This window comes from Salmo salar, chromosome ssa01 (genome assembly GCF_905237065.1).
Source record: "Salmo salar chromosome ssa01, Ssal_v3.1, whole genome shotgun sequence".
Taxonomy (NCBI): Eukaryota; Metazoa; Chordata; class Actinopteri; order Salmoniformes; family Salmonidae; genus Salmo; species Salmo salar.
The window spans coordinates 161,725,867-161,751,616 of record NC_059442.1 but is presented as its reverse complement, the minus strand read 5'-3'; the positions used below and the strand labels follow the sequence as shown (position 1 = coordinate 161,751,616).

General features: G+C 42.9%; 1 protein-coding gene across 2 annotated transcripts in view; it reads left to right on the top strand.

The window, feature by feature from the left end:
• Positions 1 to 18,983, top strand: part of slc12a2 (solute carrier family 12 member 2) — an 81,938-nt gene extending 62,955 nt beyond the window's left edge. The window contains 11 exon segments of one of the 2 annotated variants that reach the window (NM_001123683.1): positions 830 to 970; positions 2,021 to 2,127; positions 2,802 to 2,881; positions 3,949 to 4,089; positions 6,968 to 7,015; positions 8,844 to 8,960; positions 10,175 to 10,286; positions 11,542 to 11,628; positions 13,537 to 13,672; positions 13,964 to 14,031; positions 15,701 to 15,941. In NM_001123683.1, the coding sequence (NP_001117155.1) occupies positions 830 to 970; positions 2,021 to 2,127; positions 2,802 to 2,881; positions 3,949 to 4,089; positions 6,968 to 7,015; positions 8,844 to 8,960; positions 10,175 to 10,286; positions 11,542 to 11,628; positions 13,537 to 13,672; positions 13,964 to 14,031; positions 15,701 to 15,836 (1,173 nt within the window). In that variant the 3' untranslated portion in view covers positions 15,837 to 15,941. 2 annotated transcript variants of the gene reach the window in all.
• Positions 18,984 to 25,750: the final 6,767 nt, after the last annotated feature.

Sequence of the window (25,750 nt, the reverse complement as noted above, 5' to 3'; positions counted from 1 at the left end):
CCTCCCTACCAGCCTAGTGTCGCACTTGAAAATGCTTCACAATGTATTTCTTTGTAGGCTATAGCCTTGAAATAATATAGCCTAAATAATTAATTTTCATTCCTTATGCTCCCTGTCTGGCTCCTGACCTATTTACAGTGTTTATATGCTGTTTAATATGACATTCACCTTTTCATGTTTATTAAAATACTTTTCATTCAAATCATGTGGTTTGGTTTCAATACTTCAAAACCAAATGGTAGGTCCAGGTAGTCACAAAAATAGATGGGTGTTGATTAAATGGTGATTTTAATGAATGGAGTGAATTTGAGGGGCATTTATTTTTTTATTTTTTTGAGCGAGGAGCGGTTTTTAGCTTAGCGGTTGGAAAGAACGTGGCGTGCCACTCCATAAGCGGGATATCCCTCCAAGTCCACTGGGCGTACTGCGGAATATAGTGCCCTCTCTTTGTCTTGCTTGCTTACTCTCTCTCTCTCACACACACACACTCACTCTCTCTATTGCAAAAAAAGTGCAAGTACAACGACACCAGCCAACAGTGAAAACATTCACTCATAATGGCTTTACCTTTTCTGGCTTAGGGCTGCTTCTTACGCTGAAGCCCCTCTTTAGATATAAGCAAGACTCCATGGATAGGCGTTTTAAGAGAGGTTGTTTGAATTGGTGCTTTTTTCAGGACAACTTGAACTTTTTCTAACGATAATTGGTAGCCTAAATATATCCACCTGTGATTTGACTGCAAGGTGGAACTGGTTCTGTTTTGTTAGAGTTACTAAATACTACACTTAGCCTTTAGCGTGACTCTATTTTCTTTGTGTTGTGTTCGCAGGGCTCCAGAAGGCCCAACTTCAAAGAGCTGTCCAATGACCAGACACGTTACCAGCGCTGGCTGATGAAGAACGAGACCAAGGCATTCTACACACCCGTGTTCGCTGAGGACATTAGGGAGGGCACCCAGTATCTGCTACAGGTGAGAACAGACAAACGTTACAGTTATTGGCAGTGGACCAAGCCATAGAAGTTAAGTGGGCTGTAATTTCAAGTACATAAATTGTGAAGTTATTTTAGTTGTATTTGAATTAAACATATTTTTATCATCAATTTGACACGAGGTCCAACCGAAACAGGTGTGGGTGGTTAACGGCCTTGCTCAAGGGCAGAATGACAGATTTTTCACCTTGTCGGTTTGGGGATTCAAACGGGCAACCTTTCAGTTACTGGCCCAGCGCTCTAACCACTAGGCCACCTGCCACCCTACTCTAGTTTCCCTTGAAAAACAAGCCTTTGACCTTGTACAAAGTTGTCATTATTTATCCTAAAGTTCAATTACATTCAGTCAAAGTGCATGAAAATATATTGAAACCCACGGTAGTGAGCATTCGAGTAATTAAAATATATTGAAACCCACAGTAGTGAGCATTGGAGTAATTAAAATATATTGAAACCCACGGTAGTGAGCATTGGAGTAATTAAAATATATTGAAACCCACAGTAGTGAGCATTGGAGTAATTAAAATATATTGAAACCCACGGTAGTGAGCATTGGAGTTAACTCCAGTTCAACTCCATGGAATTGTCAATTGACACTGAAAACTAGAATTAATGATAGCCATGGATCGAGATTGAATTGACCCTGACGCCGATGGTGCTCTTTGATAGGATTGCCTGCCAACCAGACTTTTTATGCTTGAAAGCGATTGCGTGACCTGGTTTTTGGTAGATGCAGCACTGTGTGAAATGTATATTTTATTTGACTAGGCAAGTCAGTTAAGAACAAATTCTTAGTTACAATGACGGCCTATGCCCCCCCCCCCAACCCGGACGACGCTGGGTGAATTGCGCGCCGCCCAATGGTACTCCCGATCACAGCCGGTTGTGACACAGCCTGGGAACGAACCAGGCTCTGTAGTGACGCCTCTAGCCCCTTTGACAGCTGTGTCACTTGGGGGGGGGGGGTAAATTCCTGACCGTGATTTATTTAGTGGTTTCTTTAGGTTGTTCTGACCTGTGTTTTCTCAAGGCGGCTGGGCTAGGTCGTCTGAGGCCCAACACTCTGGTGATTGGCTTCAAGAACGACTGGAAGGACGGAGACATGATGAACGTTGAGACCTACATCCAGATGATCCAGTGAGTCAGTGGGGGCCTCGCTGTTTTAAAGCACATGAACATGTGATGGGTTGTGAAGATAACAAGCTTTGACACGCAACCAAAGTAGCTTATATATAGTAGATTATATATATATATATACATACATACATACATACATACATACATACATACACACACACACACACACACACACACACACAGCTTGGACTTCTGAAAACCTTTAACAACTTAATCAGAGTCACGTAGGTATTAAAACCAATGGATTTAGGTTGAATCAGTTCCTGGTGTAAAGTGGGGGAATTTTTGTATTAGATTGGAAAGTTAGAGATGGTTCAGCCACAGTATATTAAAAGCTACGCTAATACTTATAGAAATGTGCTCTTTAGTTTTCAATTTATGCTAGATTCACCTATAGACATCAAAGTATTATTAATTGGGTGAAGTCTGGCTGCCAGTTTTCACATCATGAAGTTCCCACCTCTACCAGTAAGGCATTTCGCTTTGTCCTTTGAAACCATTCATTGTGGCCTGAGTCCTTAGCTTGTTTGTTTGCGTTAGTGTGTTTTGTCCAAGTGGAAAAGTACAGGTTTTAATGTAGTGTGTTATACAAGTAAACACAGAGCCAGGCCCAGTTCTGTGTCAAGCGGCTTCCTGTGAAATGCCAACAGCGCGTGTTTCTGTTTGTTTTTCAGTGATGCTTTTGACTATCAGTACGGTGCCGTGGTCCTCAGACTGAAGGAGGGTCTGGACGTGTCCCACATCTCAGAACAAGGTGTACACACACACACACACACACACACACACACACACACACCAGTAACACTTTTGTACCAAATGACATGATACTCTTACCCACCCACACACACATGCTAAAACACTCCCTTGCCAAACGAATAATCTCATCAGCTTGTCTCATATTGGTTTCCTCATAAAACGTTATTTTATTATTGAGAAAATGAATTTAGCACCAGTGCTTTGCTGCGTCATGTCTATGTTCTGCGACTACACAGGGAATCGAGAGCAACCAATAATGATGTGTGATTCTTTAACTCAATGTGGCTCTCGCCAGTTGGAGAGAGAGAGATTTAATTAAACAAGTAACTCAAAGGGATGTTTTATTACATTGGCTTTCCAAACACAGTCCAACTGCAGATTGTAGAAGATCATCTGGGGCCCACGCGGTCACTCCCTGTTAACCTTCTTATTCATCTTCACCTGAAGGTTGACCTTTTTCTTTCCCCTGTATTTGAAACCCATTTTTTTCTACATATTGTGAAGATGATGCCTTGGTTGAAGAGTAGGCGTGTTACTCGCACACCATTCCTTGACCAATAAACCTTAGTCAATACATGTAGATAATTGCATTAAAGGAAAAAGTTAGGCCCAAGTCGCTTGTTTGTGGGAAGTGGCTGTATCTCATTACCAAGCAGTTCCTAACTGTGTACTTTTCAGTTGAGTTAATCTTCCTCAGTCCAGTCACTTGACTTGGCTTGTTACGCAGCCAAAATTCACCTTAATTGGCCCAAATGGCTCGCCGGTCATTTTCAAACACACTGTTTGCCTTTCACCCATCAAATAACCCCATCATCAAGATAATTACCTACATTTTAAGTTACTGGCCACTTCTGTGTTTAGTGGACACAAAATGGAGTCTTGCTCAAGTTGTTTTCCCCTCAGCCCGTGCTACTTTGCAGGTCATTTATTTTTAATGTTAACAGGATGTTCTGTTCGCGTTATGCTAATAGTTTAGCATCGCAGGTAATTTGTTCACCATGTTTGCAGGATGATCTAGTAATGTCAGTTTTATTTGGCTAATAGTTTAGCTTTGTTGTTTTGCAGATGACCTGCTGTCGTCGCAGGAGAAGACGTCGGGGATGAAGGATGTGGTGGTGTCCATCGACATGAAGGACTCTGACGGAGACTCATCCAAGCCCTCGTCCAAAGCCACCAGCGTCCAGAACAGCCCAGCCATCCAGAAAGGTCAGGAGTTGTAATGGGAATTTCCAGGTGAACCAAAAGGAGCGCAGTCGTTGATAATGTCAATCAAAAATCGATCCGGTTTATTACAAGTTGCAACATGGAGATGCCTCCAGATCAGAAGCAGAGAGAATGTCTAACGAGTCTTCTCTGATATTAATCACACAGCACCGACAGAAGTCACAACATCAGCTGCTACAGAATCACAGTGTCACAGATATATTGTCACTGTGTCCTCGGCTCAACACTGGCAGACATTTGATACTGGCAGTTAAGCAGGTCAAAGGTAGTTAGTCTCAGCAGATAATTATAGGCTCAAATACAGGAAAGTAATTCATCATATTTCCCATTACAGGCATCATTCTAAAGTATCCCACATAAACAGGAACACGTGTCAAGTGCCTTTTTACTTAGATTCTACACCAGTGGTTTTGCGCACATACCTGCTTCAGCTAATGGAGGTCCTGAGAGCTGGACAGGAAGAAAACACTAGCTCTTCAGGAGCAGTAAGGTTGGTTCACCCCTCTTACTCAACCTAATTGTCCATATCTTCACGTCAGCGTGTATGGAAACTCTGGCGTTTGTGATGACATTCGATGGTCTGATACTGTGCCAAAGTGAACTAGGTTTCTTGTGAAATCACAATGTGAACGTGCTTGAGAAAGAGGTCAGGATGTAAACTGCTTTCAGAATTCTTATCGCCACACTCCCTATCCCCTCTAGATCTCTCAAAGGCCTCCCTTATATCTCGCCAGCCAGTCACTAGGATACACTGAGTGGGCGGCCCTGTAAGTCGCCCTACTCAGAGAGGAAGTGGCCTCTGACCCCGTGACCCCCAGCCTTCCCACTGGGCCCAGTTTGTTAGTCCACAGCCCACAGATGGCTTCACTACAGTGTGTGTGTGTCTGTCCTTGTTTGTTTACACACACGTACGTGTACGCACACAAACATCTCATGCACTTAGACGCATATGCACACACACAAACCCAAATACACACACACACACATTGCTTCACTAAAATGTGTGTGTTTTCCTCCTGAAACTATGACCAAACAAACAGGGAAACTGTTCCCACAGTACAGCATGGACAGGCTGGGAACTTCACTTTAATTCTATTTCCTCCCATAGGGAATATCATGTCCCTGGTCCTGTGCAGTGACAGAGGAAGTGACATTTCTCACGATTCACTCAATTCCCCCCCACAGTCAATAATGAAGAGCATCTGAAGCTGTGTGTTTGTGTGTTTTATAATGTTACCCTGACGTGTGTGTGTGTTTTATGTTACCCTGACGTGTGTGTGTGTGTGTGTGTGTTTTATTATGTTACCCTGACGTGTGTGTGTGTTTTATTATGTTACCCTGACGTGTGTGTGTGTTTTATGTTACCCTGACGTGTGTGTGTGTGTGTGTGTTTTATTATGTTACCCTGACGTGTGTGTGTGTTTTATTATGTTACCCTGACGTGTGTGTGTGTTTTATGTTACCCTGACGTGTGTGTGTGTTTTATTATGTTACCCTGACGTGTGTGTGTGTGTGTTTTATTATGTTACCCTGACGTGTGTGTGTGTTTTATGTTACCCTGACGTGTGTGTGTGTGTTTTATTATGTTACCCTGACGTGTGTGTGTGTTTTATTATGTTACCCTGACGTGTGTGTGTGTTTTATTATGTTACCCTGACGTGTGTGTGTGTTTTATTATGTTACCCTGACGTGTGTGTGTGTGTGTTTTATTATGTTACCCTGACGTGTGTGTGTGTGTTTTATTATGTTACCCTGACGTGTGTGTGTGTGTGTTTTATTATGTTACCCTGACGTGTGTGTGTGTGTGTTTTATAATGTTACCCTGACGTGTGTGTGTGTGTGTTTTATAATGTTACCCTGACGTGTGTGTGTGTGTGTTTTATAATGTTACCCTGACGTGTGTGTGTGTGTTTTATAATGTTACCCTGACGTGTGTGTGTGTGTGTGTTTTATAATGTTACCCTGACGTGTGTGTGTGTGTGTGTGTTTTATAATGTTACCCTGACGTGTGTGTGTGTTTTATAATGTTACCCTGACGTGTGTGTGTGTGTGTGTGTGTGTGTTTTATAATGTTACCCTGACGTGTGTGTGTGTGTGTGTGTGTGTGAATACTTCAGTGTGCACTTGTTTGATGGAGAGAGAGGGTGTTTGTGTGCATGCCGGGTGACTACTTCAACTAAGGTACATGTTTGTACTACATGGTGAACTTTTAGTGCCAAGTGACGAAAACAGCTAGTTGAAGATTAATGTCACATCTATAATCGGCTTAGCAGTAAGCAATTCTAATGCCGGAACCTTCATTCTTTTTCTCAGATTACTTGCGTACATTACTTTCACACTTTTGACACAACCAGAGAACCTCTCCAAAATTCTTCAGAATGAAATGATTTAGACCTAATGATTTAGACTAAAGAGTGGGTCCTGGATAGAAACACTGATTACACAAATCTGTCTTTAGACTATTCCAGTAGCTGTTAAAGGAGTCAAACATCTAAACCAATGTCTTAAAACTCTGAAAAGTGCTAAGCCAGTAGTGGAGTTTTCTGACTCCAGGATTTCTAACCATTGCTGGGGTTGGAAGTTCCTTCCCTGAGAGACCAACAGTTTGTTACCACTGATGCCTTTTCCATTGGGGCCCATTCCATTTTGTTTGCCGCAGGGATTAACTGACGTAGCGCCCCACCCAACACACCCACTCCCCCCCCAGAAAAATCCCCTCATTGTAGTGGGGCTGTTGACCCATGGGTTTCCCATCATGGCGACAGCAACAAAAACATTAACCCTTCCATATTTCTCCCTGTATTTTTTTCTTCTTCATTTTCTCTCTCCCTCCATCTTTTTTTGTTTTTACATGATCCAGGTGACGATGATGAACGCAAAGCCGCAACGAAGCCGCTGTTGAGAAAAGGCAGGCAGTCCACATTATTGAGTTTCTTTACCTTTCCTTTTCTCGCTTTCTATTGCTTTCACACGCACCCACTCACACGCACCCACTCACACGCACCCACTCACACGCACCCACTCACACGCACCCACTCACACGCACCCACTCACACGCACCCACTCACACGCACCCACTCACACTCGCACATACTCGCATCACACGCACCCACTCACACTCGCACATACTTGCATCACACGTACCCACTCTGATTCAGAGGGGTTGTGTTAAATGTGGAAGATGCATTTAGTTGTACAACTGATTGTATCCCCCTTTCCCTTCCCTCACACATTGTCTTTCTATCATGTTGCCTTATTGTAATTATCTTTTTCTTACTCTCACTCTCAGTCATGTGCTTTCGAACCGTGGAACCTGGTTGAGTTTGGTTTTCCTTTCTGTTTCTATTGCTCTCACACTCATGCGCAAACTCTGTCACCCTTTTTTACCGTCTTCCTCTGTCATCTAGAGTAAGTCTTTCCTGCCTGGCTAGCTGTCTGGGTTAGGGCTAGCTGTCTGGGTTAGGGCTAGCGGCCTGGCTCTGGGTTAGGGCTAGCGGCCTGGCTCTGGGTTAGGGCTAGCGGCCTGGCTCTGGGTTAGGGCTAGCGGCCTGGCTCTGGGTTAGGGCTAGCGGCCTGGCTCTGGGTTAGGGCTAGCGGCCTGGCTCTGGGTTACGGGTAGCTGCTCTAGGAATAACCTGTATGTTTATTTTCTCCTGTCTTTCCGCTCCTAACTCACTCCGGCTTCCTGTAGCTCTAGCGCAGTCCCTGAAGTGCCATTGTGTGTGTCTGCTCTGACGTTGTATTTTCTCTAAATCCTTTCTTTGCTGGACTTCCTGTCGGTCTTTAGTGCCTGTTTCTTCTCTTTCTGCGGAGATGACACTGTCTTCAGTACTTTGTCACTCTCTCTCCCTTCCTTTCTGGCAGGCATGTCTGTTGCTGTTGGGGTTTGTCTGCTTTTCTCTCCCCCTTTTTCTACCTCATCCCTCTATTCCCTCTCTACCCCTCTCTACCCCTCTCTATATTCTCTCTATATTCTCTCTATATTCTCTCTCTACCCCTCTCTCTGATCTACCCCGCTCTCTGTTCTACCCCTCTCTCTGTTCTACCCCTCTCTCTGTTCTACCCCTCTCTCTGTTCTACCCCTCTCTCTGTTCTACCCCTCTCTCTGTTCTACCCCTCTCTCTGTTCTACCCCTCTCTCTGTTCTACCCCTCTCTCTGTTCTCTCTCTACCCTCTCTCTATTCTCTGTGTGTATTTGTCATGTGCTTTTCAGGTACAGATGTTTTATCACTGTCTACTTATCCAAGTCCCAGACAGACAGACACAGACAGAGAGCAGAGAAAGGAATGTTCCAATAGACATTCACTGACTGCACACCGTTTACATTCCACTAAGCCCACTTCAGAGAAGATTTCCATTGTACTGTGACTGTTAGATAAAATACACATAAGATCCCACTTCCTTTGATTTATATCACACACAGCCTGATCCCAGGTCTTGCTAATGACCTTTAGATGTTGGCAAGATCACAGAAACAACATATCTGGGACCAGGGCAAAAAAAAGTATAAACTAGGAGACAGTGCTGATCTAGGATCAGGCCCCTCTTGTCTGTATATTCTGGTTCATTATGATCTGAAAGACAAAACTGATCCTAGAAACTTTATGATTGTGGGCCCAGTCTGAGTCACACACACAGAGAGGAATTCCTACCTAAGTCATCTCCCTAAGTGAGCATACAGCTTCCTGTCCTGTCTTGATCTTAGTGTCTGACAAAGCAGTTTTTGGGCCCCACAGAGAAAAGCCCCCAGATGTTGAACGTGGCCGACCAGAGGCTACTGGACGCCAGTCAGCTGTTCAAGAGGAAACAAGGCAAAGGCACCGTGGACGTGTGGTGGCTCTTTGACGACGGTGGTGAGTTCAGTCTGGTCCTCCAGAACACCAGGGGGTGCTATATGATTACTTACTGCCTAGTGTTTCTGTTACAGAGCAGCTTCGATACCCCAGTTTTAAGTTGACAAACACTCCCTGCCCTCTCTTTTAAAAGATAATGATTTGTATAGAAGTATGGTGGAAACCGTCTAACCAAGTGTTTCTCAATCCTGGTCCTGGGGACCCAAAGGGTCCACATTTTAAATTTTGCCCTAGCACTACACAGCTGATTCAAATGATCAACTCAGCATTACACACCTGATTTGAAATCATCAAAAATGATAAGGCAATAACTAAAATGTGCACCCCTTTGGGTCCCCAGGACCCGGATTGAGAAACACTGGTCTAGCCCATGCTCACACTAACCCAATGCTTTTGAATGTGTTGGGAAGAAAGTGTAACCGATGTGAAATGGCTAGTTAGTTAGCGGTGGTGCGCGCTAATAGCGTTTCAATCAGTGACGTCACTCGCTCTGAGACTTGAAGTAGGGTTTTCCCTTGCGTTGCAAGAGCCGCGGCTTTTGTGGCGCGATGGATAACGATGCTTCGTGGGTGTCAGTTGTTGATGTGTGCAAGGGTCCCTGGTTCGAGCCCGGGTTGGGGCGAAGAGAGGGACGGAACCTACACTGTTACAAAGGCACACTTCAGGAGAAAGAGTAGATAACTGGGATGCAGGGAAACACTTAAGGCTATAGATGGGTTAGCTGACAACATCACGAAAACAATGTCCACGCTTAAATGGGGCAAAAGCCCGTGTGTTATGATTCTGGATGGCCAGATAGCTAGCAACAATGACAAGAAACTGCCATGTGGGGAAACCTAGGTGGATCGTTTCATCTTGTTCTTTAAATCATGTCTTGTTTTGTGCTGTTTTGACTGATTTCATGTCAATGCTATTATGGCAAAAATGTGCTAGCTAACCAACAACTGTAACAATCTATTTTAGAGACAACAAATGCTCTCTGTACAAATGTATATGTTTTCAATAAAAATTGGAGACTAAATATAGTTTACATGTTGTCAACAATCTGTGGCTGAGAAATGGGGACAGAAATGGGCATTGCAGCTTTGAGGACACTAGAAACCTAGGCCTTAGACTCTCTAGAGATATCCCAACTCTGCACATCAGCAACAACAAACCACAGCATGGCCCCACAAACAGATGGTGAGTGACTGTCTTTCTCGTGACTCTGCCAGGCCTCACCCTGCTCATCCCCTATCTGCTCACCAACAAGAAGAAGTGGAATGACTGCAAGATCCGCGTCTTCATCGGAGGCAAGATCAACAGGATCGACCACGACCGCAGAGCGTGAGTGGATAGTCCCAGTTGCTGTAGATCTATTCTACCTATGCCAATGTGTTGAAAGTTAAAAGTACTTGAAATAACTGAATGACGCATTTAACTTCATGGCTAGATTGCTGACATAGGCTAATGCGGAAATGCAATGACAACAAAACACACAAAGAACCTTTAGATTAAATTCTGAGGAAAACTAGTTAAATAAAAGTTTTAAAAAATTATAATTAAAAACACACCTAATGCTACATGCATAATGGGAGAAGTTTTGTTATTCATTTTTCTATTCTCTTATGGCCTAGATTTAAGTCTGTCTGTCGAACTCACTCTAAAACTGCTGAATAATATCAGTGTGTTAACGGTGCCTTCCAAAAACACTGACTGGCATGGGCACAGCCCTATGCGATTAAACCCACGTTGTTGCATCACCACATTAAATCTGCATGTCTTTTTTATATAAACGCTTTATCGTCGTCTGTGTCATTCGCTTCACATAAGCAGGTTAGGGTCTCTGTCTCTTTTTCTCCTTGTCTCTCTGTCTGTGTTCTGCATATTACAAATCCACATGGCAGTAGTATTATTGTCCAAAATGTCCTGTCCCTCACTGTTATTGTCTCCCCACAGCTGCCTCCCTTTTGTTGGCAAAAATTACCACCTTCCTGGCAACCCAAGCCTTTTATCTTAGCGTGTGAGAGTGTGCGTGTGCCACAACTCATTTATTTTGTGTGTTTATTACTTGAAAACCAGGACGAGACATTTGATAAAACCAGGACCAGACATTTCCTTGCTGATTTGAACAGAGTTTCACTACTGGCTAGCCATCTTTCTTGAACTTCATTTGTTCAATACTTGGACCTCTTTATTGCAATAATATCCCATCCAAACTCTCCGCATGTCATTGAGGATTCCGGTATCCTTTGATATGAAAGTCCTTTGACAAAGAAAAAAAAGAAAAGTTGCAGTTCTCACGCAGACATTCCATGTTTGTAGTAGCCGTGTGCCGACGCTGAAGATGTTTTGAGGAGACGTTAGCCCAGTCTTTTGAAGAAAAAAGCCTAGGGAAATGACTGTCATAAAGAGAGAGCCTTTCAACAGCCATAACGGCTTTTCCCCCTACAAAATATAAACTACAGCTTGCACCTGTTTGCTGTGATGCTTCAAAATGGCTTCTTCGTGCCCTCAGTGGCTTGTGTTTGCAGTCTCTCTAAAGCTTGTGGATGTAAGTGGCTTTTCAGTGTTTGATCAGACAGTTGTTGTTCCTCGTCAGGATGGCCACACTGCTCAGCAAGTTCAGGATCGACTTCTCCGACATTAATGTACTGGGAGACATCAACACCAAGCCCAAAAAAGAGAAGTATGTTGTTTTTCTCTCATGATTGACTCTCCCTTTTGACAGATCTCAGATTGTCGGGTGGGTGGGGGTTGGCGACCATTTTAATTTCACAAATTTGTTCTTAATTGAAAATGTCATTGTAAAATGTATGTAAAAAGAAAGTGAAGTAACTAAGCAGACTGTGTTCTTTGAGCTGGGAGTCAACAAGTCTACAAGCACTTAAATACTTACAGGAAACCTTTTATTGACATTCACAAATATGAATAATAGGATAATTCCCTTTTGGACACTCAAGTGGCGTATTGCAAATGTAAACTGCAAGCCGCAATGTTTTCCACGAGTTGAAAACAGATTATTGTGCATAGTAACATACAGTAGTGGTAATTTGAATTGAAACATATATTTTGAATGAAACTTATTACTGTGGTGTGTGCATACAGTACCAGTCAAAAGTTGACACACCTACTCATTCAAGGGTTTTTCTTTATTTTTACTATTTTCTACATTGTAGAATAATAGTGAAGACATCAAAACTATGAAATAACACATGTAATCATGTAGTGACCAAAAAAGTGTTAAACATATCAAAATATATTTTATATTCTTCAAAGTAGCCTGCCTTTGCCTTGATGACAACTTTGGAATGCATTTCAATTAACAGGTGTGCCTTGTTAAAAGTTCATTTGTGGAATTTCTTTCCTTCTTAATGCGTTTGAGCCAAGGGTAAGGATGGTATACAGAAGATAACCCTATTTGGTGAAAGACCAAGTCCATATTATGGCAGGAACGGCTCAAATAAGCAAAGAGAAATGACAGTCCATTATTACTTTAAGATATGAAGGTCAGTCAATCCAGAAAATGTGCAGTCCCAAAAACCATCGAGCTATGATGAACTGGCTCTCATGAGGACCGCCACAAGAAAGGAAGACCCAGAGTTACCTCTGCTGCAGAGGATAAGTTCGAGTTACCTGCCTCAGAAATTGCAGCCCAAATAAATGCTTCACAGAGTTCAAGTAACAGACACATCTCAACATCAACTGTTCAGAGGAGACTGAGTGAATCAGGCCTTCATGGTCGAATTGCTGCAAAGAAATCACTACTAGAGGACAAGAAGGAGAGGCTTGCTTGGACCAAGAAACACGAGCAATGGATATTAGACCGGTGGAAATCTGTTCTTTGGTCTGATGAGTCCAAATTTATGATTTTGGGTTCCAACCGCCGTGTCTGTGAGACTCAGAGTAAGTGAACGTATGATATTCGCATGTGTGGTTCCAAATATGAAGCATGGAGGAGGAGGTCTGATGGTGTGAGGGTGCTTTGCTGGTGACACTGTCTGTGATTTATTCAGAATTCAAGGCACACTTAACCAGCATGGCTACCACAGCATTCTGCAGTGATACACCATCCCATCTGGTTTGCTCTTAGTGGGACTATCATGTATTTTTCAACAGGACAATGACCCAACACACCTTCAGGCTGTGTAAGGGCTATTTGACCAAGAAGGAAAGTGATGGAGCTGCATCAGATGACCTGGCCTCCACAATCACCTGATCTCAACCCAATTGAGATAGTTTGGGATGATTTGGACCGCAGAAGGAAGGAAAACAAGTGCTCAGCATATGTGGGAACTCCTCCAAGACTGTTAGAAAAGCATTCCAGGTGAAGCTGGTTGAGAGAATGACAAGTGTCCGCAAAGCTTTCATCAAGGCAAGGGGCGGCTACTTTGAAGAATCTCAAATATAAAATATATTTTGATTACACTTTTTTAATTCCATGTGTTATTTCATAGTTTTGATGTCTTTAATATTACTCTGCAATGGAGAAAATAGTCAAAATAAAGAAAAATCCTTGAAGGAGTAGGTGTCTAAACTTTTGACTGTGTGTGTTGTGCAATGGTTTAACAACCTTTGATCCCCTGTGGTGTTGAAGTGTGACTGCCTTTGAGGAGATGATCGAGCCGTACCGGCTGAAGGAGGACGACATGGAGCAGGATACAGCAGAGGCACTGAAGGCCAGCGAGCCCTGGAGGATCACAGACAACGAGCTGGAGCTCTACAGGGCCAAGGTGAGTCTAACCACTAGCCATCACCATATCACTTATTCCTATCCAGTCCTTTCAGATCTGTGAACATGGAGTGGTAGGGGCTAACTGTAGGATGCTAGGAGATGAAATGGAACCAAGCCGATGATGAGTTTTGTATTGTGCCCAATGTATTTTACGAGTTATATGGGGAGGAATGTGCTCCTGTATCTGCCTATCTTACAGCCAAGTGTGGCTGCAGTCTTAGATGGTAATCTCGTAACCCAATGCCTGTGTATGCAACTTAACCTGTATTTTTGTTTTGATTCTTCTCAGACTAATCGTCAGATCAGACTGAATGAACTGCTGAAGGAGCACTCGAGCACAGCCAACCTCATTGTCATGTAAGCGCATTTATTAATGTGTGTTGCAACTTGCCTGTGTGCGGGCATTATGGCTTTGACCTCTGGCAACCACCACTGTGTGAAGATGTGGAGGAGGCCTCGTGTCTGTCAATAATGGGCGCTAAATGAATCAGCTGGCTGTCCTGTAAACTGAGACGCCAGCAGCCCTCCCATAAACATTCTCCCCTGTCATTCACCCCCAGGTCTTACCTTCTCTCCTTACCTCCATTTTTCCCACTTCTCTGCCACTTAACTTCCACCTGTTGCTCACACTCCTCTCTTTCTCAATCCACTCTTCATCCTCTTCTCTCTCTGCTATATTTACCCTCTCCATTTTCCTCTCATTTCATTCTCCCACTGCTTCCTCACTAATCCTTCCCTCTCCTATGGACACACAGACAATAAGTCCACACATACACAGACGATAGTACACACACGCACACACACAGATGATAGTCCACACACAGACGATAGTCCGCACGCCACACGCACAGACAATAAGTCCACACATACACAGACGAGAGTACACACACGCACGCACACAGATGATAGTCCACGCACAGACGATAGTCGGCGCACGCGCACGCACAGACGGCGCACGCACAGTCGGCGCACCCGCGCGCACAGACGATAGTCGGCGCGCGCACAGACGATAGTCGGCGCGCGCACAGACGATAGTCGGCGCGCGCACAGACGATAGTCGGCGCGCGCGACAGACGATAGTCGGCGCGCACGCGCACAGACGATAGTCGGCGCGCTGAGCGATGTCGGCGCGCGCGCACAGACGAGTAGTCCGCTGGCGCACGCGCGCGCGCACAGACGATAGTCCGCTGGCGCACGCGCGCGCGCACAGACGATAGTCCGCTGGCGCGCGCGGCGCACAGACGATAGTCCGCTGGCGCACGCGCGCGCGCACAGACGATAGTCCGCTGGCGCGCGCGCACAGACGATAGTCCGCTGGCGCGCGCGCACAGACGATAGTCCGCTGGCGCGCGCGCACAGACGATAGTCCGCTGGCGCGCGCGCACAGACGATAGTCCGCACACTCTTTCAGTAGGGCTGTGGGTTAATTGCCTTTGCATTCTCTCTCCACAACTGTCTAGGTTTTGCTCTAGTCCCTGCTATCCTATTCACAGCACCACTGATACTGTACCGATACCACTATAATGAAGGAGCCCATTGTCCTCAGTGTCACTGGACCTCCATTTTGTGTCTCATTAATGGATGTTTGGAATAGGATGTGTCAATGCTGTCTGTTAGTCATAATGCACTTTATTGAAGTAGGCGTGTGGGATTGAGTTTGTGCTGATACACGGATGGGGCACGAGGTTGAGATTTTGAAAGGGTCTGAAATGGATAGTGCGATCTGAAGAGAAACCCAGACTAATGCAATAAAATCCAAGTGGGACTGGATGGTGCGGCTGGTCACATGATTGACAGTCAGCCTATGTGAAGATGTCTCTATGTAACTGCCCAGGGAGTGGGACCATATCTGTGAGGTAACAGTAGTGTGATGGTCCATCACTCCTAGGGTGAATTTGAACTACGCTTTCGTGGACATACACCCAATCCCAAATCCCCCCCCCCGGGTATTTTTCTCAATAGGTTATACTTTCTCTTTTGCCTTTTGCCAAGGACACTGTATGACTTCTTAATATCTCTCTTCCAGGAGCATGCCCCTGGCCAGAAAGGGAGCAGTATCCAGTGCTCTCTACATGTCCTGGCTGGAGACTCTGTCCAAGGACCTGCCTCCCCTCCTCCTGGTACGAGGCAACCACCAGAGCGTCCTCACCTTCTACTCTTAAAATCACACACACACACACACTTACACACTGCCTCTGGGACCGCCCACACCTCCTATCCCAGTGCCAGCCCTAAGAGACACATACACACTCCAATGAAGGTAGAAACCGTAGCCATTGATGATGATGATAATGATGATGATAATAAAGGATATGGTGTTGCTCCGGAGGTCCAGCCTCTTATGTGAAAGGGGGGGAAGTCCACACTACTCTTTTGAAATTGTACACAGCACATGAAAGAAGTGAACAATTTTAATTTACTCAAAGTTGATTTCCTCTCTGGCTTGAAAGCATCTGTTCATGCGATTCACACAACATTATTATCATTATTGTTATTATTCAGATTCTTCTTGATGTCACGTTTTTAAGTTGGATCATTTTTGCTTTTCTCAAAGCAGCAATAATCACCCTCTAATTTTTCCTTTTCTTGTGTTGGGAGAGAACCATACCGAATGCTTTGCTACTCCTTTTACAGCCTTATGGATGTGCCTTCCGGTTGAAATCAAAGGAATTAAATTATGAATCGCTCTACCCAGATTGAATGGTATGAACAATATGGATGGATAAGTTATTTTGTTATTGGGTTTTAAATGTTTTTTTGAGGAATGTTTTTATGCGAGTGGATTGTAGGAGGTTAGCAAAGAGTCTCCACTTGATGGAACAAAAAGCTTTCTGGTGTTTATTTCTCCTCGCTAAACGGTTTCCTATTGTTTTCTGACCTCTGATTTCATTTTGCTCCACATTTTGTATTTGTCTTCCTTTAAGCTGTGGAAATTAAACACTGTTCTTAGTGCAGTACCCTCTACTTACTTTATAGTAGATGCAATCAACTTCAACTCTGAAAATTGATTTGGTTGGTGCCTAAGAATGGTCTCTTACCAGGAAGATATCTGCAGGTCTACACTTGGAAGGTCCAGCGGTCTTACTACCACTCTGTCAGAAATTACTAGAAGTGGGTTTAGCTTCGGATTAGCCTCGTCATGCCAGTTGTCTCTCAAAAGCTGCTAACGCGAACAAGTGTTTCAACCAAAAGCAGCAAAACCCTCGGCTGAGTTCTTAGTCCACGTCCACGTCCCCGTTGGATTTGAGTAGGTTCCCCTCATTGAGGTTCCCCTCATAGTGGAATCTATGGGCTGAATCCTAATTTGAGACGCTCCAATTTTACTCAAACTTTTTGCGGAATTTGTGTATTGCTGTCTAAAGGAGTCTTGAAAGTCTGAGTTGGTCATTCATATCTCAAGTTAGGACACTGCCCCTCAGGTCCCCCACATTGGAGTGACTACAAAGGAACCAGTCTAGCCCTTACAACCGAATTAAGACTTTGCCTTAACTTTGCTGAGTGTCTTTGTTCAGAGTTTGAGTTAGTTCCATGTTGAAAAGAGGGGGAAATTGTAGGTAGAAGCTATGGATTAGCATGTTTCAAGAGGGAACTGATACATGCCTCTATGCAGGTGAGCTGTAATCATTACTTGTTTTAAAGCCCATATGTGGTTTATTTGAAAGGTTCCACTGTCCCTCAGTTCATTTTTGGACCATTTAGGCTGGTCCTTAAACCTATTGTCAGCCCACTTTGCCATTGTTCCGGGAGAGTACAAATTGTGGTCATATGCCCCGCTCTTACCTAGATCTCATCCTTTTATGCAATTTAAAAAAAAATAATTTGGGGCAGGAGGCTTGGGTCAGTTGAATGTAAATCTGATTAACACTAAAGTGGGAGTTGATGAAGGGATGGTCTCTTGCTTTTATTTTCAACTACTGCCATGTTGAGTTTTTGCTACAAGCTATAGGTTTTTTAGATTTCAGTCCCACATGGAAATCCACATGCAGTGTGCTTTGCATTTCAGGTTCATTGTACTATTACCACCCACACGACTGCATCTCCCCATTCTGTGTTCTTTATCTAGACCATGACTACGCCATGTGATTATGAATGAATATATATATATATATAATCTCTCTCGTATATGTGTGTGTGTGTGTGTGTGTGTGTTTTATATATATATATATATATATATATATATATTACATACAATCATACACTACTGTATAAAAATATCTCTCAAATGTGCAAAGCATGTCATTCTTTTTTTTTAATGGGTGGGGGATTGTAAAATCTTTTTAGAAACCAGATGAAACAATCTTACTAACCAAGATCTGTTCTGTGTACTGGTGTGTAAAGCACTCAACCCTCAGTTACTGTTACAAAGTGACAATGTTACAAACAAAAACACGGGTTACTCTACATTTTATATTTAAATATATGAATAAGAAAAGATGTATCAATCCAACCAGGCGGGGCTCTTTGTCGTTGACGTCACGTAAAAATACAAAAAAACTTGCTATCGATATGTCACAACCAAATAAGGTGCGTTCTTTTCTTTTTATTGATGTATACTTAATGTAGAATGTGTGAGGAGTGTAATACTGTAACATCCTCTCAATGTCATTATTTAGCAGAAACTTGACACTACTGTGCTCTATCCAAGAGACCAAAACATGTCGCCTGCAACTGGTATCCACACCATGTTGAGACGTCTTCATCCTCTTTGTATTTGTAGCCAAAGCCCCCCCCCTCCCTCTTCTTCCTCACTCCCTCCCATCTGTCTTGAGTTGTTGTGATCCATGACAATGGATGAAGAAAAGCATTGGTAAAAAATTCTCATGACTCAGAACCCTTAGTTCACACTGTAACTCGAAGAAAAACTAACATGTAAATAAAGTAGTCTAACTAGGTAAATTAAGGGAGTAGAATATTAATGGCAAGTTAATATGGAGAAAGATATATATTTATTTTAGTTTAGAATTCTCCAAGTTTTTTTTTTTTTTTCTTGTTTTAAATTAATTTGCATGTTCATTTTTGCGTTTTGATCAACAACAACAAAAAATCAGTTTCTCTTTTTCAGTCTGGACATTTCTATCTTTTATATGCCTTTTAATGAAAAGTTGTGTTGACAAAGCAGTTTAAAGATGTTTTCTCCTGCTCTTCCATCTGGGTAGATGAGATCTACCTAGCTGGTTGAAACAGTAATGTTTGATATACTGTACTGTTAACTGTCACAGACGTGGGTTTTTTTCTAACATTTTAACATTTAAGGTTACCAATACTTTGTACATCTATTGCAATAAATAAATGAAATGAATCAATCATTATTAGAGTACCTGGGTGTTTTTTTTTTTCATGTCTCTTGGACTGAAGTTTGTTCTGGTTCTTTCTCCACCTATAACTAGCATGAAATTGATTTGCTAGTTGGTCTGACTGGGATTCATCCGTTATAGGTTGTTTTAAACAAGGTAGCACTTGCAGAAAGGCTTGATATGCAAAGCAGCATATCTCCTGGAATAGAGGGAGTTAGAAACTAGAAGTCCCAGGGTGAGACCTGTTCAGTTTGAAAACCTGTCTGATAAATAATCCAGTGCATGCAGCCAGACTGAACATTTCTGTACTAAGTGTCTAACTCCCTCCTTTCAGGAGATGCTGCTGTGCAAGTCAAATGCAATCACTATTTGGAAATCCACTATCTAGAACTGATTGAATGCCGTCCTCAGTTCATTTGTCATTGAACAGCAGAAGTACAGCTGATGAAAATCCACCTCTCTACCACCATCTAGTGGTCAGTTATCAAGACACGCGTTGAAGCCATCTTGTTGAATACTGTACATTTACAATCCCAAAACATTTGTGGATTATTTAAGCAATAAGGCACGAGGGGGTGTGGTATATGGCCAATATACCACGGCTGCAACGTAGAGTGCCTGGATACAGCCTATAGCCGTGGTAAATTGGCCACATACCACAAACCCCAGAGGTGCTTATTACTATTATAAACTGGTTACCAATGTGATTAGTGCAGTAGAAAATGTTTTGTCATAGCCGCGGTATATCAAACCATATACCACAGGTATCAGCCAATCAGCATTCAGGGCTCGAACCACCCAGTTTATGCTAAATGGATACTTAATATATACTTAATTGCTTAATAGATAAATGTACTTTGAAGACATACCAGCAGCACATTCCAAACTATTACTAGGTACAATACACCCACCATTCAAGCAATCAATTACACACACATTCTTAATCTTATTTGCTTTCATATAGGCTACTTGTGAACAACTATTTACAGGCAATAAAATTTGCCAATTTCTCTAGGAAAATGGGAATATTTACCAGCTTATCAAGCACGATAGCTCCACTTGTGCAGCCTGCCTGAACTGTGCTGTGGTGTAAACACATTGCCAAACAGTCCGACAACAGTTGTAACCCTCCCCACACTTAGTCAAAAAATTGCTTTGTCCTACTCTTTAATACAGATAATTACTGGTAGCTTTTGCTAGCCTGTCAAGATGGTGTATAAGCTGGCCATTGAGCTCCCTGTCCCTTGGGAAGCCTCTCTCTGTCACGAGCTGCCTGTGTGTGTTATCCCTCTCATTAAATGGCTATTGTTTCTCTGACCAAGCCACAGCGATTAGCACGCAACAGCTAACTAACAGTTCCGCTGGCAGATCTCAAGACCAAGTTGACAGCCTATAACTGGCGATACCTTTAAACCACCCTGAGTGATTGTGTAGTAGGCTAATGATTTAAGAATTAGAAAACAAAACCACAGGTTAATGCAAGGTGTAACCAGGGCTATACTTCTTATTGAGAAACGGCATCATCAAGATTTTAACCTGTGACCTGGTCCCTAATCCAGTGCCTACTCCACTATGTTAGCAAGTGGTAGGGCACCATTCATGTTTTTTCACCTATAAAAAGCTTTCAGTAAGTTTGTCATTTAGAATGTTCATTGATTAGAAATTTGATTAAAGGTCCAATGCAGCTGTTTTTATCTAATATTTCTAGGTGACAAAGGCCCAGTGCCTTATATTGAGTGTACAACATATGAGCGTGAAATACCTAGTAGCGTTGCAGTTCTTGAAACACTCATACCCGGTGTGCGCCTGGCACCTACTACCATACCCTGTTCAAAGGCACTTAAATCGTTTGTCTTGCCCATTCAGCCTCTGAATGGCACATACAGTGCATTCGGAAAGTATTCAGACCCCTTAATGTGGAAAAAGTTTTGTTACGTTACAGCCTTATTCTAAAATTGATTCAAGTTTTTTCCCCCTCCTCAATCTACACACAATACCCCATAATGATAACGCAAAAACACATTTTTGTAAATGTATTAAAAAATAAAACGGATTACATTTACGTAAGTATTCAGACCCTTTACTCAGTACTTTGTTGAAGAACCTTTGGCAGCAATTACACCCTTGAGTCTTCTTGGGTATGACGCTACAAGCTTGGCACCCATTCTGCTCTGCAGATCCTCAAGCTCTGTCAGGTTGGCTGGGGAGCATTGCTGCACAGCTATTTTCAGGTTTCTCCAGAGATGTTTGATTGGGTTCAAGTTCGGGCTCTGGCTGGGACACTCAAGGACATTCAGAGACATGCTTAAGGTTGTTGTGCTGTTGGAAGGTGAACCTTCGCCCCAGTCTGAGGTTCAGAGCAATCTGGAGCAGGTTTTCATCAAGGATCTCTGTACTTTGCTCCATTCATCTTTCCCTCAATCCTGACTAGTCTCCCAGTCCCTGCTGCTGAAAACCATCCACACAGCATGATGCTGCCACCACCATGCTTCGACTTAGGGATGGTGCCAGGTTTCCTCCAGACGTGACACTTAGCATTCAAGCCAAAGAGTTCAATCTTGGTTTCATCCAAACTGAGAATCGGGTTTGATGTTCTGAGAGTCCTTTAGGTGCGTTTTGGCTTCTGTCTGATCACTACCACTGATTGGTGGAGTGCTGCAGAGCTGGTGGAGTGCTGCAGAGATGGTTGTCCTTCTGGAAGGTTCTCCCATCTCCACAGAGGAACTCTGGAGCTCTGTCAAAGTGATCATCCGGTTCTTGGTCACCATCCTAACAAAGGCCCTTATCCCCTGATTGCTCAGTTTGGCCGGGCGGCCAGCTCTAGGAAGAGTCTTGGTGGTTCCAACCTTGTTCCATTTAAGAATGATGGAGGCCTCTGTGTTCTTGGGGACCTTCAATGCTGCATACATTTTTTTGGTACCCTTCCCCAGATCTGTGCCTCGACACAATCCTGTCTCTGAGCTCTACGGACAATTCCTTCGACCTCATGGCTTGGTTTTTGCTCTGACATGCACTGTCAACTGTGGGACCTTATATAGACAGATGTGTGCCTTTACAAATCATGTCCAATCAATTGAATTTACCACAGGTGAACTTCAATTTCACCTTTATTTAATCAGGTAGGCTAGTTGAGAACAAGTTCTCATATACAACTGCGACCTGTCCAAGATAAAGCAAAGCAAAGCAATCAAGTTGTAGAAACATCTCAATGATGATCAATGGAAACAGGATGCACCTGAGCTCAATTTCGAGTCTCATATCAAAGGGTCTGAATACTTAAGTAAATAACGTATTTGTTTTTATTTTTAATAAATTTGCACACAAAAAAATAAACATGTTTTTCGCTTTGTCATTATGGGGTATTGTGTGTAGAATGATGAGGTGGAAAAAATAATTTTATCCATTTTAGAATAAGGCTGTAACTTAATGTGGAAAAAGGGAAGTGGTATGAATACTGAATGCACTGTATACAATCCATGTCTCAATTGTCTCAAGGCTTAAAACTCATCCTTTAACCTGTCTCCTCCCCTTCATCTACACCGATTGAAGTGGATTTAACAGGTGACATCAAGGGATCATAGCTTTTACCTGGTCAGTCTGTCATTGAAAGAGGTAGTATTCCTAATGTTTTGTACACTGTATTTTCCCAAAATTTCAGCCTGTTTTGGTTGGATGGAGTTTAGGCCTGCCTGGTGATATCACCAGTAAATTAGTTAGACAAATAAGAAAGAGTTCCAAACCTCTGCCAATAACAGCAAGTTTTCAGTTTTCCCCTCCCCATTCAAACAGTCCAAGTAAAATTCTTGCTTGAAAAATGCATCTTTGCTAAGAAGCTATTTGATAATTTTTTACCATTTTAATTTAAAACAATCACATTAAAGTACTTAATTGTTAGCCAGAAATGATTTGATATTGAGATAAAGATCCAATGCAGTTGTTTTTAAGTACAAGAAACAAATCACGTTGACTACACTAGAAATGCTACAGTAATTGGTTAAACCTACCCCCATTTCCTAGCGCCTTACCCTCATGTCAGAAAGAACTTATGAAGTTCTATGGAATCTTCTCTTATTAAGCCCTGTTTATACTAACATGTGTCTTTGTCCTGATCTTGTCCACATTCTGATTGTGCCACATTTCTAGACAGCTGTAGATGATTAAAAGACACATGATCTGATCATGATCAAATCTTCCTGATTGTGGCTGGATATGTTACAAGTGACAGATCTGGACAGTGAAACCATTTAAACCGTCATTATCCTGCCCTCTAAAACCGTTGACCGGTGACACCATTGACTTACGGCATCAATATGTGTCTTAAAATAAAATATGTCAAATAATTTTGGGGGTAGGCCGTCATTATAAATAAGAATTTGTTTCTTAACTGACTTGCCTAGTTAAATAAAAAATGTACATACAGGGAGGGACCAGGATATTTTGTCATAATGCGGACACAGTGGAGGGATAGAGACATTTTACTACCATGTGTAAATGCAACGGCTACAATCAGAATGTGGATAAGATCAGGACAAAGGATGCATGTTAGCCCCAGGTATAAATGAGGCTTTAGCGTGCTTTACATATGACAGAATCTGCACTTTCAGTTTTTCAAAAATATCTAAGAGGTAAACTTTTATAAGCAGATCTAACAGCTGAGAAAAGACGAGACAGTTTTATCGAGTTTTAGAACTAAGTGCTGGTTTCAATCCGTATCTCAGATCTTCCGTGTTTAAAATCTAAAGGTAATTTCAGATTGAGCCGACATGCAGTATGCAGCGTTTACCATGAACGCAGTCTCCGAGGCCGCGGGAAACGTGGCCTTTAATGGTCAATCGCGCTATAAAGCGGCTTTTCGGCGCTACGGATTGAATAGAGCCCTTAGTTTGCTTGATCTGAACGGTCTCGTTTTAGAACGTCTCATGTTAGCTTATTCAGTTTCCAATATTCAACATGTCAAATCTTAGTCCGTTTAACCAGACAACAGTGCACGATTAGCCAAGCTGACAGCTAACCAATATTTGGGGATAGATGCAACACAATCCATTAGGGAATTTAAGAACTGTGGATTGCAGTCTCTCCTTGTCCATAGACTACTTTCAAGGTAAGGAAACAAATATATAACTTTGCTGAACTATCCATTAAACACTTAGGGAAGAAAAGAGTAACTATCATTAAGGTTAGCTACTTTCATTTATTTTAAAGACTGCAATAGTGTTATACAACCAACAGACCTGAATTAAGCTGATTGATGTATGCTTGTGAAGGAACATGATTGTGGATGGATGTGTGACTACAGTTTAGTGAGGCGATGCATGTACAGTGCTTACGATTGTTTGAACCAAACTCAATGAAATATATTATTTCAGAAACAGATTTATCCACAAAAATGTCTAGTTTTACAAGACAATTTACCATCTCCTTAGTAAGGTATCAACAGAATGGCAGGAGACCTACCCGTTGGTACAGAATTTCAGTGTGGGAATCCTTGGGAGAAGGGAAGGATAAGCCATGTCTGAAAATGTTACTAGCTTTCAATACTTGCTCCCTCTGTCCTTGTTTCCTCCACTCTTTGCCCTACCTCTCAAAGTGTATTGCAGGAGAAGATCCTAGGTCCCTCTCTGAGATTTGAGGGAGGGCAAGAAAATGAGAAAACAAGGTCAGAGGAAGCATGAAATGGCAGAAACAGCCATGGTGAAAAATCTATGCCATCTTTCCTCTCATGAGCTGCTGTCCTGTCACATCATGGAAACTGGGAAGACTGTCCTGATACTTAAGTCTCTTTCAGAGTATGGAAACACAATCTTTGGGCAAAATTCAACTCAGAGCAACAAATGTGATCTTTAGAGAAAATCACATATGTAAATAAACTCAGCAACAAAAAAAAACGTCCCTTTTTCAGGACCCTGTCTTTCAAAGATAATTAGTAAAAATCCAAATAACTTCACAGATCTTCATTGTAAAGGGTTTAAACACTGTTTCCCATGCTTGTTCAATGAAACATAAACAATTAACGACCGTTCCACAGGTGCATGTTCATTAAGACACTAACAGCTTACAGACGGTACATCTGAACATCACACCTGCGGGACAGGTACAGGATGGCAACAAACTGCCCGAGTTACACCAAGAACGCACAATCCCTCCATCAGTGCTCAGACTGTCCACAATAGGCTGAAAGAGGCTGGACTGAGGGCTTGTAGGCCTGTTGTAAGGCAGGTCCTCACCAGACATCACCGGCAACAACGTCGCCGATGGGCACAAACCCACCGTCGCTGGACCACAGGACTGGCAAAAAGTGCTCTTCACTGATGAGTCGCGGTTTTGTCTCACCAGTGGTGATGGTCGGATTCGTGTTTATTGTTGAAGGAATGAGCGTTACACCGAGGCCTGTGCTCTGGAGCGGGATCGATTTAGAGGTGGAGGTTCCATCATGGTCTGGGGCGGTGTATCACAGCATCATCAGACTGAGCTTGTCATTGCAGGCAATCTCAATGCTGTGCCTTACAGGGAGGACATCCTCCTCCCTCATGTGGTACCCTTCCTGCAGGCTCATCCTGACATGACCCTCCAGCATGACAATGCCACCAGCCATACTGCTCGTTCTGTGTGTGATTTCCTGCAAGACAGGAATGTCAGTGTTCTGCCATGGCCAGCGAAGAGCCCGGATCTCAATCTCATTGAGCATGTCTGGGACCTGTTGGATCGGAGGGTGAGGGCTTGGGCCATTCCCCCCAGAAATGTCTGCAGGTGCCTTGGTGGAAGAGTGGGGTAACATCTCACAG